Here is a 13,323-nt window from a genome sequence, read left to right as displayed (position 1 = left end):
TGCTAATAACACCGATATTTCCGATGATTTGACTAGGATGTTCTTGCTTTGGTGTATTGGGTCTTTTTTGATTCCCAACTGTACCGGTACAGTAGATAAACGGTGGCGTTCAGTGTTGGATGATTTGGAAGAGGTAGGTTCTTATGACTGGGGTACTTCAATTTTGGGTAATTTGTATAAACATATGGATGAATGGAGTTCGTGCGTACGATCAGATATGGGTGGGATGTGGATGATCTTAGAATTATGGTACTATTTTTATTTTCATAATTGTCAACCTGTTCTAAAAGACGACCTAGAAGATGATAAACTTGATGCACACCCAGCTATTTCTTTGTTTTGTGGCACGAACCTTAAGTGGGGGGACAGGTAGATCTTCACAAACACTCTGTGTCTGATTCACGCGCTCAGATAGACATGAGGATGGGAGACGCGGTAATTTGGGATCCTTGGTTCGGGGATAGCTCACACCAACAAACTGAACACTTTCCAATAACACTTGAGATGTCTAAGAGGAGATTTGTTTTCAAGGATGTTAAGGACGAAACAAGAGTTACTGCTTATTTGGCTGAGAGATGTATGAGGCAGGTTGCAGGGGTAATAGTTATCCCATGTAATCCCCTAGTCTAGATACGGTGTCTGATCCGACGGAGCTTGTCAATGGTGACCACTTTCATTATGTCTCTGCAGACTTATATTCTTAGTTTTGGACAAGTCATAGCGTGGGAGCTCTTTTGACAGAAACAGCTCACCTAAACACACGTGATGATCTTGGAGTGGGGCACATTGGTATACCCCGGAGTTTGATGCCCCAGTACCCACCACCTACCATGTCTTCCTAGTCATACAAATACCACCAAGCCGGACCTTCCATGACACAACTACCAAGCGTACAATGGGATGTGCCATTCTATAAAGACTCGTTTGAAGATCTAGTTCCAGTCTCGAGGCAACCGAACCCATACAATTTTTCTAATATGAATGTCTCAAAGGTTAGACCAGTTATTTTCCATTATCATTTTCATTTGAGTAGTATACCTTATTACATTAGTATGTTAACAAACTTAATCTTAATTTTTTAGGAAGAAATGACCCAGTTTGCGGCGGATACTTACTGGTGACTCCTCTCTACTAGACAGACAGTGTTCGATGAGTCTCGTCGACGAGAGTTGGAAAACACCCCCACTACACATCGTAGTCAGGAAGAACAAACTAATGCTGGCACTTATGACGCGGGTGTATCATTGGAGGAAACCCAACGCCGTCGTAAGCGACAAACAGGAGATCCTGGTACATCTAATGCGTGTTATGTCCCTTACGGTCTTGAAAGTAACGTTCATGTTCAGCCCCCCACGCCAATGGAGCAGAGCTCGCCAAATTAAAGTGATTCACTAAACTCTTCTGATTTGTTAGGCCTAAGCTTAGGTGGGAGTTGGCAGGGTAGTGTTCATGGTAGTGGCCAGATAGGTGAAGATAGTGTTGATATGGATGTTGTGCCAAACACTCAGTTTTTTCCTCCTATGTAGTGAAACTAGTTAAAAAGGTGTTAATTAGCTATGGTTTAGTACATGTTTGTAAATGTGTGTTCTTGTTTAATATGTAGTTTGTTTATCTTAATCTTAGTTGTACATCGTCTTATACATATTTTTTTTTGTCGTCTTATTAAATTTAAGTGTCTTTCATAGTATATTTTAGAACAAACTACACAGTTAAATTTATATGCCATGTCTTTATACATAAAAATTAAAAAGTTGACTTTATTTTAGCTGTATTATGGAGTCAATTATCGCTAGATATATGCGACAACGGAGAGAGTTTGCATACCCCCAACCGTCATCATACACCGAACGGTACCTTGATGATAGTCATGGAGATTACACAATCATGTATCAGGAAGTGTTGCAGGAGGCGCACGATTTGCACCAACCAGAACCAACGGTTGTTTTGACTAGAAGAAGCATAAACAGATGTCGTGTAGAAGCGGATGCTAGGATGATGCAGGACTACTTCAACCCGGGTTGCAGATTTGGACCTAAGCGTTTTAAGGCCCGCCACGGTTTGCTCCGAGAACTATTTCTTAGATTATTACCAGAAATTTGCGCCCAAGATGAGGACTTTCGGCAACAGAGGGATGCTTGTAACATTCCGGGTCACTCCCCTCATAGGAAAATGCTCGCTGTCATGAAACACTTAGCGAAGGGGGTGGCGGCCGATAGCGTTGACGATTACACTGGAATGTCTGCGTCTAAAATATACATGTACGTAAAAAAGTTTATGGATGCATTACTTTGGCTTTTTAACGATCATTACATGAGGCGCGCAACAACCGAAGATACAAAGAGGCTATTAGCTGAGAATGAGGCTCGTGGATTTCCTGGAATGCTTGGAAGCCTCGATTGTACCCATTGGGAGTGGAGGTGTTGTCCTACTGACGAAGCAGGCCGACACGTTGGACAGTATAAGAAACCAAATCTTGTTTTACAGGCTGTTGCATCATACGACAGATGGTTCTGACACTGTTACTTTGGTGCACCCGGTGCTAACAATGAATTAAATGTTTTGGACCAGTTGGGTTTGTTTGATAGAGAGAAGAACGCGTTGGATCCTCCTTGTGATTTTCGCATCAACGGTCACGTGTACAGACATGGATACTATTTGGTTGACGGAATCTATAATGAAATTCCTGGGTTTGTTCATGGTTATAAGAGACGTCAGACTATTCCGGCAATCCATAAGAAATTTAATGAATACCACTCTGCGAAGCGGAAGGATGTGGAGCGTGCTTTTGGGGGTATAAAAGCCAAATGGGGTATAATTAGGAATCCTTGTCGTTACTGGTTTCCTCGTGACTTAAACACAATTATGAGAGATTGTTTAATAATGCATAACATGTGTGTGGAGTATGAATATCGTGATAGGGTATGGGCGAGGTATGATGGAAAAGAATAAACACCTCTGGTACAAGGTAACGTGACTGAAGCGCGTGCTTATTATAGAAGCCATGCCCGCTGGAGACACTTGCAAGCAGATATAACGGAGCACATCTGGCAGTGTCACATTCAAGGACTGCGAGACGGAGAAGTCGGACCCGTGGAGGTGCATGATGCCCTCCCAATTTCAGATCATGGTACCACTGATGTGGATGAGGACGCTGATATTTATCCAAGTGATGATGATAACTTTTATCAGAACGGAAAGTAGACTGCAATTGTGTTTAACCTCCCAATACTCCGTAATCATGTTTTATTTCCTAAGACTTTTTATGCATTTTTACTTTATTACATATAACACTATCAGGTGTTGTTTTATTATTTATTAAACTCTTTTATAATATGTATTAAATTCGGTTTCAGTTTGTATGAAACTATAATGCTTTTCATAGTTACTTATTTGTACCGTCTATGTAATCCATTTTTATGATGTCGGCTATGTACAACTGGTGAACAAAACGCGCGGTAATAGTTATTGACCTCAATTTTTTTGAAACGGTATTCTCCCTATTTACAAATGACCCTATATTCACATTAGGGTTGTTACCATTTATAAGCGGCCATTCCTGTTCATAAGCGTCCCTTTGGTATTGGGGGGTGATACTATAAAAACGCCAGTAAGCTTACGCTTCAGTATCATATCCACAGAGTGTTTTACTCCTCTTGCAGAAACATATCTCGACCTTCCTATTAAAGGTCTACCAAATTACCCATTCAACTTTCACATAACTTGCGAGACATAGTTGTACATACTTTGAATCATATAAACCATGCGGTTCAGTAGTGCCGAAGATTTAGGAGTTGTGGGAGCTAAGGGTTGTGGGAGCTAAGGGTTGCAGTAACAAATCATGGTCAACCAATGGGGGTAGAGGATAATGAAAATGTATTTTGGAACCGTGTTTTTCAGAACTTTGAAGGTAATACCGGAAATGATAACGACAGAACAACAGCCTCGATTAGAAAAAGATTTGCTTTGATAAATGCCGATGTTGAAGCTTTTGTTACATGTCTGCTTTATGTAAACATATCCCTTCCTACACTTTCATACGAAGATCGAGTTAGTAGTCATATCTTTTCTGAAATACCCAGTGCTAGCTGTTAAATTATAAATATGATTTCCGAATAATGTATTTTTTTTATCAACATCTACAGAAAACAAGAGCCAGGATTGATTTTCGCGCCGATTCAAAGAGGCCTTTCAAGTATGATGATTTATACGAGATTCTTAAGGACGCTATTCCGACATACAATGTCGAATGATGTTATACTTTTGATGGAAGGATTTTCTTAAAATTGGTTGTTTTAATTGCAAATCTTTTGTAGGTGTTTTCATTATAATTAAAAGTTCAAGGAGCATCTGAGGTACAAGTAATTAAGTTACTACAACATTGGAAATAATTTATAATTGGGAAGTTAACAACTTAGACAAGCTCATATAAAACCAAATTACATATTGGCACACTAATAATTAAAGATTTAAATTAATAGAAACACATAAAGGCAACCAAATATTATACATTTAGGTAAAACGGCGAGTAGAACCCTGGCGAATCATAATTTCATTTTTAAGTCCCACAAAATACTCCCTTTGGCTTTCGTCGGATATTTTTTCCAAATCAATATTCATTATCTTCATGTCGGTTTCACGCTGCCCGTTCATTGCTAGCAACGCATTGCTCGCTGCTAAATTTCTAATCGATAGACCACCGTCATCGGTGCGGAGAAAATTCAACCTTTCTTCAGCTTGTTGTTGCTCCCATTGAAACCTTTGTTCATATCGTCGTAACCTTTGTTCATACCTTTGTTTAAAATATTCTAAAGTATGGCTCACTTCTTCAGTAGTTCTTATGGCTTCTGCTCTATTTCTTTTGGCCCGGTTCCTCCCAAGACCCCGACGCTGACTCTGATCCCCATAAAATGCGGTTCTTCTACCGTAGTCTGATGACTCTCCTTTTGTGCTTTGTAAATCCCGAAACTATCCATCATCATCTTCCATCCCGCTCATAGGCTGGCTTTGTTGGGTGGCTATGTTTGAAGTTTGAGGATCTAAAATCGACGGATCATATTCCCTGGGAAAGTGCATCTTAAGTATTTCAAACACCTTCTGATGTTTCCAACGTTTTGGTTTTTCCGCATCCTCCTCGTATAACACTTCTCCATCCCGATACCGCATTCAATTTATAATTTGGTATTAGTGGTGAGTTGCCCTAAATTAATTATATATGAAACAATAAATGTAACCGAACTCACATTTTTTTCGGGGTTGCTTCCACTCGGGTTATCCCTGAACACACTTCTAACATGACCAACGAACCTTTTAACCTCTTTTTTCAAAGTGCCTACTCTGGTCTGGAGGGACTTGGTACTTCTAGTACTCCCGGCCTGCCATTGTGCCTTGTATTCAGCTACAATTCGGGTCCAGAACTCTCTCAAATCTTGATTAGTACCTACAATCGGGTCACTCGTTACCGCACACCAAGCACCTATTATTGCCACATCTTCATCTCTAGTATAATCATCCATGTTTGATAATGGAGTTGTAGTTTTGATAATTGAGATGGGGTTGTGTGAATGAGAAAAACTGATTCAATAGGATAGTAGGGGTTTGCAAATGGTGGAGGTGGGTTTGGTTTGGTAGAAACCAAACATTTTTTATAGAGTTTTCAAAATTTGACCGTTGTGAACTAATTAACGGGCAGGTGTTATGAACCATCGGATTTACAGTCCCGTTGGTGATCCAACGCTTTACAAAGCAAACGCCATTAGAAACGGCGCAAACACGCCGTTAGAAATGGCGTGCACAATGGCTCCCGTTAGATGACCAACGGGACAATCGATCCAATGGTTTGTATCATCCGACCGTTTTATATCCGGAAACGAGTATGTGGCTTTGGGTTTGAGTTTCTGAAGATTTTTGAATTCGAATTGGAAACGGTAGCAATTGGTATTTCTGCCCAACGTATCCAACACAGGGTTAGAATGATGAAACGGATTTTTGGTCGTTTTATGCGGTACCGGGTACTTGCAAATGGTAATGTGTTTTCTTAGTTATTGTAATGATGTAACCGACTACGTTATACAATGACAACTTTTATTTCAAACATTGTAGTACCTTATAAAAACAACATTTTAAAAACATAATTCCCAGTGCATAACTAAAAACATAATTAAAAACGAAACTCGTGCGGGTTGATAACAAATTAACCCACAAAATCCACATTAACACCAAACTTTAAATTTAAACGGATTTGGTTTCTATCATAGTTATCTCAAACTTGCCGACGACGCATCTCACCAACAGTGGATTCCGATGGGATGACCTGTATAACATAAATGAAGTTAATAATTTTATTTCAAAAAGGTTCATGAAATAACATCTAATAGGAGCCTTTTTTGAACATACCTCTTCGATATTGGGTAGGGTTATGTTAATCCAATGGTATTTCTTCGTTGGAGAAAATATAACCACTTTCTTCAAAACTAATACCGCTCCAACCCTAATATGCTTCCCATAGTCTGGATGTTCCACCACCTTGTGATGGACGTTTCCCCCCATTTTACCACTTGGATCCTGCAGTTTTAATAGAAACCCAACGATGAGTAATCGATTCTCACAATTGATCACGAAATTTAAATTGATTAACCAAATGGACAAAGCACCTTCACTTTCAAAGAATAATCATCTAAATTTTTCCTTTTCTCCTCCACCAGTACAACCAACCTTTCGATTCTTTGGTTTAATAGATCCCAACGCGGTTCTCCCCTCTGAGAAATATTGTTGTGCAAAGAACCAAGGTTTAGTTTGGAAATGATGATCGTTAACACCTTCAGTTTCATCCCTAACTAATCGTTGGAGGACTTGTGTAGATACATCCGCCTCTCCCGTTACAATCCTACGATGTCTGTGTTCTTGTAACTTTTGAAGCTCTCCCGCAGGTCCGGGGATGATTTTTCTACTGCTAGAGGCACCACGTGAGTTATGGATTAAATGCTCTGAATGTTTCACTATTGGACATGGGGTGAGATCAACGACAACCGATTTATTGCGGTTATCATATGGGTTTGATATGTTTGGCACAACTGGTGTGTTTGTTGAGTAGTCCATGGAACTTTGTTGTGTGGCATCTGAGTAACTATCTAACACCGCTGCAAGCTCGTCTTCATCAAAACCTTCCCAGGGATCTTCGCCGGCCATTTCAGGATGATTGATACGCTTGGGAAAAAAATATTATTTTAGTTCCGGAAAGGTTGTGTGAAGGTATTGTGAATGACATTATGTCGACCCGTGTTGGTTTATATAAGAAAATAAAAGTGAGGTATACAACAATCCACTTGCGTGTGTTGCTTTATTACCATCAATTTTTGTTATACAATGACAGCAGAGACACAATTTAAAGCATCCCCGGAGTTTTATCTAGGCGTACCCTACCCACCAACTTAGGCGTCCCCTACGCTTCCGACATGTTCCCGGATATTTTTAATTATTAGTGGGGTCATTTGTAAACAGCAAAAATACTCTTTCACAAAAGTAGGGGTCAAATACTGTTGTCATTGGGTTAATTATTAGTTGTAAGTATGGCACATCGTCACTAGTGGGTCCATTAAATAAATAGATCTTGGGGTTTTCACTGTTGTTGGAGGCGTCATATGTAGCCTATAAATACAGTACTTTGGAACCGGTGTGAACAATTTCCACTACAAACTATAAATTTTCTTTGGGGTTTAACGTTAATACTAGTATCAACTAAGAAATGGCAACCAAATACACACCCCAGGAAGATGAAGCTCTAACACGAGCTTACTGCAATGTTTCTAATGATCCAGACGTATTAACCGTCGAGAAATCTAACGAGTTTTGGATGTCTGTTGCGCAACAGTTTACCGATATAATTGGCAATCACAACCTTCGTACTTGGAAATCCTTACAATCACGTCTCTTCGCAATAAAAAAGGAGGTGAATTATTTTGTTGCAATCCAGATACCACTATATCGCAATGTTCCCGAAGGGTGGTCCGCAGATAAGATTGTAGGTTCACCGGCGTGAGTGCCAACATGCTTTTGAAATATTTGGTTTCCATAAATAACAATTATCATAACAACATGTTTATGTTCTGCAGGAGACTGATGCGGGACAGTTGTACCTACAAAGGAAGGGAAAGAGATTTCTGTATCACAATTGCTACCTCATCATGAGGCATCACTTTTCCTATATGAACCCCCATTTTTTAGCCAGTCGCGAAGCGTGACGACATCATAAAATCGGGTTTTGTGGGTATATCTTTATGTAATCGCATGTCACACGATTACAATGACATCTTTTTTTCCCTTCATATTTATGTAATTTTCCCCTTCTTTTTAATTTCCTAGTTTTGTTATTATGTATTGGTTTGGGTGGTAAAAGTGAGCAAGATAGTTGGTTGGATACTTAATGCAGATGTGTCATGTGAGTAGGATCTCCGGAGTCATCATCTACTTCATCCGGTCAAGTCTGATACTCGAATTTATGTTTGGATAGATTTTGTGGGTTAGTCTGTTATCAACCCTCACGAGACTAAACTCGTCAGTTAGGTCCACCTAACGGACGAGTGGCTTGTTGCACGTGTTTAGTGTAACCGTGATTCCTACGAAAGTGAATTAGGTTCTTAATTATGTTGTTCTAATGTACTATGAGGTTTAAAATAAAAATAGTTATTTCAAAAGTTGTGCGTTACTTGTTGCAATAAGTAAGAAAACACATAACATCGTAAACATTTGACGATTTCGAACAAACAATATTAACCACGCATAAACATCTCAAGAGAACAAGATTTTATTTTATATGTGAGTACCAAAAAAATAATTGGCCACGAAATGTTTTAAAGGTTGACCTAATTCCGCCTCATACATGGCCATCGCCTGAGCACGATTACCATTTGCAAGAACCCGATACTGCCTAAAACGACCACAAATCCTTTTTTAGCATGCTAACGCGGTGTTGGATACGTATAGCAGAATACCAAACGCTTCCATTCCCAATTTGAATCAAAAAGTCTTCCCTCACTCGACACCAAAACGCCATACCCTCCTGAGGATTTTCTGTATCATGATCCATATCTACAACCTTACAATAACTTATGACTAGAGCGTTATCTTCATGCATTGTAAATCGTGGCATCGTGAGTGATTATTGTGGTGGAAATAAAATAGGTGACTTCGAAAAATTGGGAGGGAAAATACTTTATCTGTTGGTTGAGTTTAGAGAGCACTAAACCTCCAGAGATAATTGAATTGTGACGCGTTCTTCAAAGATTTATAATAAAATTCTACAATGGGTTTAAACATAATTTTGAAATCCTACAAAGGAATAGATTTGAAATAAGGGGAACTTGCAAGCAAGAGGTGTCGTCACTTGTCGGCCATTATTTTGCATGTCATTTTCTGTTGCATGATTTATTTCTGTTATCTGGCAGATAAAGACTGATATATAGTACAACAGATTAGATGTGGAATAGTAGTGTCTCTGACATCTTCAATCATCACTCGTCACAGTGTGTTTTCAAATCACACCCTATGGAGTTGTCCACCACTTGGATGTTAGACAACAGTGTATAGATGAGCATTGAATTATGCAGTTTTCCCTTTTGATTTGTTATCATACACGTGGAATGGAATAAAGTGGTTTGGGATCTGGTGGTTTGGGAGTTTTACGACTTAGGTGCAAATATTCACCGAAGGAAATGTGTTTACCAACACGTTGGTCGCTGGATGAAAAGGAGGTTTTAAATAACACAAACATAAATAAACTCAAATAAACGTTAACATACATAAAAAACGTAAATAGCACACAGTACATAAATCATAAACATTACAACAGACCGGGCGTCATTGACCCGAATAAAACACATGATTAAACATTACATCATAAACACAAAATATAACACCATAAATCAAAGAGCAAACTCAAATGTACTTACTCGGCCCATTCCACCAAATGACAGCCAGGACATTCCCAGAAATGTGCACCATAGGTGTTCTTATCTTTAGAACGATGCAGTTTCATAAAAAACCTACATCCAGTGACTGGGCATGACGCCCCCTTTTTATGTTCAACCTTAATCATCCCTTTTTGTTTGAAGGTTTTGCAAAGTTCGTTAATCTTTTTATCATATATAGACTTGATTGCATCCTCCAACCACTGAGCTTCTTCACGACAATTGTCGAATTGGCAACGAAGGTACCTACTCTGTCCAGGTCCCGATTCTAGTAACAATTTGATGCCAGCACAACCCTTTTGCGGGCACTTGGAATACATCCAAGGGCATTGCATGGATGAATGGTCATCAAGGAAACAAAGCGGACAAATTTGGTTTGCTTCTACACACAATTTGTTTTCCCTTGCGATTATAATCCATTTTTAATCGGGTAGACAAGAAGGATCGCCACTAATTTTATGGTGTATTTCTTTGAGTGGTTGATGGAGTGTATTTATAGGAAATTATTGTTATTATTTATCAATGAAATCCCCTTTTACAGAATCTTGCTGTTACAGTGTGTTAATAAGGATAACGAGATTTTTATCCGAAGTTGTGGTGAAAAACAGTGTGTAGATGACTTAATGATAACAGCTTAAATTGAGTGGTCTGAGTGCTTTCAACTACTAAATTGGGATATGAGAAAGTATACGTAAATAACTCGTCGTTTAACATTACAGTGTAAACCGGCGTAGGAACCTGGTAGAAAGTATACGCACATAGTTTGTCGTATAACCTGCGGGTGTAAACAGGGTGTTAGAGAAAAAAAGTCAAATAAGTATAAATACGACGCGCCATTTGTAATGGCGTTACCAGTGGACGCCTTTTGAAATACTGTGTCGCGCCTTTTCTAACGACGTACGAGGGAACAAAATTTTCGAATATGCTACAGCACGCCTTTTGTAATGGCGTATAACACTTTTGGGTGCGCCATTTCTAATGGCGTGCCTGGATTGCACCCAGATTAGATCCAAACAATCGCTTGGATCAATTAGGAATCAGGCTAACAGTAACACATTAGACCACGCTTTTTCCTCCAAATCCTGGATCTTGGAGTACCGTTAGACTAAGTCTGACAACTCAAAAAGCTCATCAAATTTAATTTGGTTCCATATTTTTACTGCATAGTGTATAATCTAGAGTCTTTGCCAGTGATGATTATTAAATAGTGCCATGTGGATAATGCAGCAGTAGCTGCAGTACTAGTAGTACTCGTGCAGGAGGGCATTGTGAGCCATGAATTATAATTTCATACGTTCCTGAAGTACGTACTATGAGTTCTATCTGGATTAAGATCTCCACCACACTACTCAGTACTCAGTTCCAAAATGCGCTCAATATTTAAGCTTCTGAAGCCCAAAATGCGCCACATCTGTTGTAGACACTCACTGATCACTTGATCTCGACTCGATAGTACTGTCTAAGTGTCTACCACCAGTACTACGGCTCAAATCAATATTATCTAATCTTATCCTAACACATCCAAATGCAGAGTTACACAGATCTCACTTTATGGCTCTCTTTCTTTATATATATATATATAATCATGAAAGCTGTATTGCCACGATATTCATCAAAAAAATAATGCGGTGTGTCAATTTCTTGATCAGTGATGTATTCGTACTTTAAGGAACAATAGTTTTGATGTCTCGTTTAAAATGGATTGCTTTGACTATATGATGCGGCATTTTTCGTGGCTTTGCAAAACATCCATCGTGGGCCTAAAAGTTGATGAGATCAGCGATTAAACCTTTCACCAAAATATGATCATTATGCTCAAACTTCTAGCGACTATCCAAAATTATGCTCGTCAAAATTCATAATAAGGACCATGTACGACTGTAAACCCTTTTGCTAAAGTTTTTGACTTCTAGTAAATGGATTGATGATGCGAAAATGTGGATACGTACGTACATTTTAGTGATTAATGCAGTTGAATGAGGTCTCTCTTAAGTTGCAGCTAAATTCATTGAACAAAAGCATCTGAGATTAATTATCTTTTTTAATGCATATTATACCTTATCTATATGAACAGAAATACAGTTCTTTTCAGAAAGGACAGTGAATAAGTTACTACTGTAAGGTTCTTTAATATGCGTTTAAGAACTTAATTATAGTTTGATTTGCAGCATTATACGGAGAAGATTCGTCGCGAAAAAGTCATAAACTACGTACGAGATTACGAATGGTGTCTAAGCAGTAGAATAAACTTACTTTGTTTAATCCGTTAATTGAATCTTCTGACAAAAAGAGCAATGAATTCATGAGGTGCAAGTTCATACATGTCCAAGTACTACAAGAACAACGAATCAAGACAACTTATGGCTTTCTAGCTTATGAATTAGACAGACCACCGACAGACATTCTGGCCAAAAAAGCAAGGGACCAAGCAATAACAAGGTAGATTTACCCTTTAATGCATCCATCGATTACATTGGGCGAGAGAAAATGATTTTCAATCAAGCAGCTAGGAAAGAATTACAAGAAAATTGCAGAATCACGAAGCCAAAATGTGCTCGTACGTGAAATAATACATGGTTCTTGTTTGCCATGTCTATTTTGCATACGCAGCATATGTGCTGCAGCACCATATGAATCTACTTGTTCAAGGAAATGTGAGGCCTTTTCTAGAATTGGCTTACAGAGAGTTCTTTAGTGAGGAACTGAGGACCGAAGATGATTCGGTTGGATTAATGCAGCTTCTCATACAAAATCTCACAAGTTTATGTTTTCTTTTGCTATTTGCGTGATTAAATATCTCTCGACTTCCGGGCTAAAAGAGCATTGGGTCGAAGCCCAATCAATTTGACAAAACATTACATGATTCTTTATAATTTGATTTCAGCCCATGACTAGTTCACCGACAAACCACTTGACTTCTAGGGGACTAGTCCTTCCAAGGGATTAGGCCATCTATTGCAGAGCCCTAGTGATTAGCAAATGATTAAGTTTCCCTTTAATTTATAAACATAATCTTAATTGCTTGAGGGGCGAATAGAAAGAAGACCAAGAATATGAGAAACGGCAAGAGAGATTTTATTGATGGGCATCAACCATATTACATAGCAGAGTATGCTTTATATACAATCATGGGAAAACCCTAACCACCTAGTTGGGTCGCACATCTATGGGCCATAGGCCCTACAACACTCCCCCTTGTGCGGTCCAATAGAACTTCATGTGCAGTGCTTCACATATAGTGCTTCGAATGTAATTCTTCAAATGTCGTCATCTCCTTGATGACTTGTGCCGAAATCAATTGTCGCATTAGAACTTTGACAAGGAAAAACCCAGTGGGATAAAACCTTGGTACAACTCTTCA

At 38.9% G+C, this 13,323-nt stretch overlaps 1 protein-coding gene across 1 annotated transcript; it reads left to right on the top strand.

Annotated features, from left to right (window-relative positions):
• The first annotated feature begins 1,773 nt into the window (after positions 1–1,773).
• Positions 1,774–3,201, top strand: LOC113338585. The gene is made up of 3 exons (XM_026583995.1): positions 1,774–2,484; positions 2,569–2,930; positions 2,997–3,201. The coding sequence occupies exons 1-3, from the start codon at positions 1,774–1,776 to the stop codon at positions 3,199–3,201; spliced, it is 1,278 nt and encodes a 425-aa protein (XP_026439780.1).
• The last annotated feature ends 10,122 nt before the right edge of the window (positions 3,202–13,323 follow it).

The sequence above is a fragment of the Papaver somniferum genome, chromosome 1 (assembly GCF_003573695.1).
Source record: "Papaver somniferum cultivar HN1 chromosome 1, ASM357369v1, whole genome shotgun sequence".
NCBI classification, from domain to species: Eukaryota; Viridiplantae; Streptophyta; class Magnoliopsida; order Ranunculales; family Papaveraceae; genus Papaver; species Papaver somniferum.
Note: the sequence above shows the minus strand (reverse complement) of the source record. Positions and strands in the feature narration are given on the sequence as shown.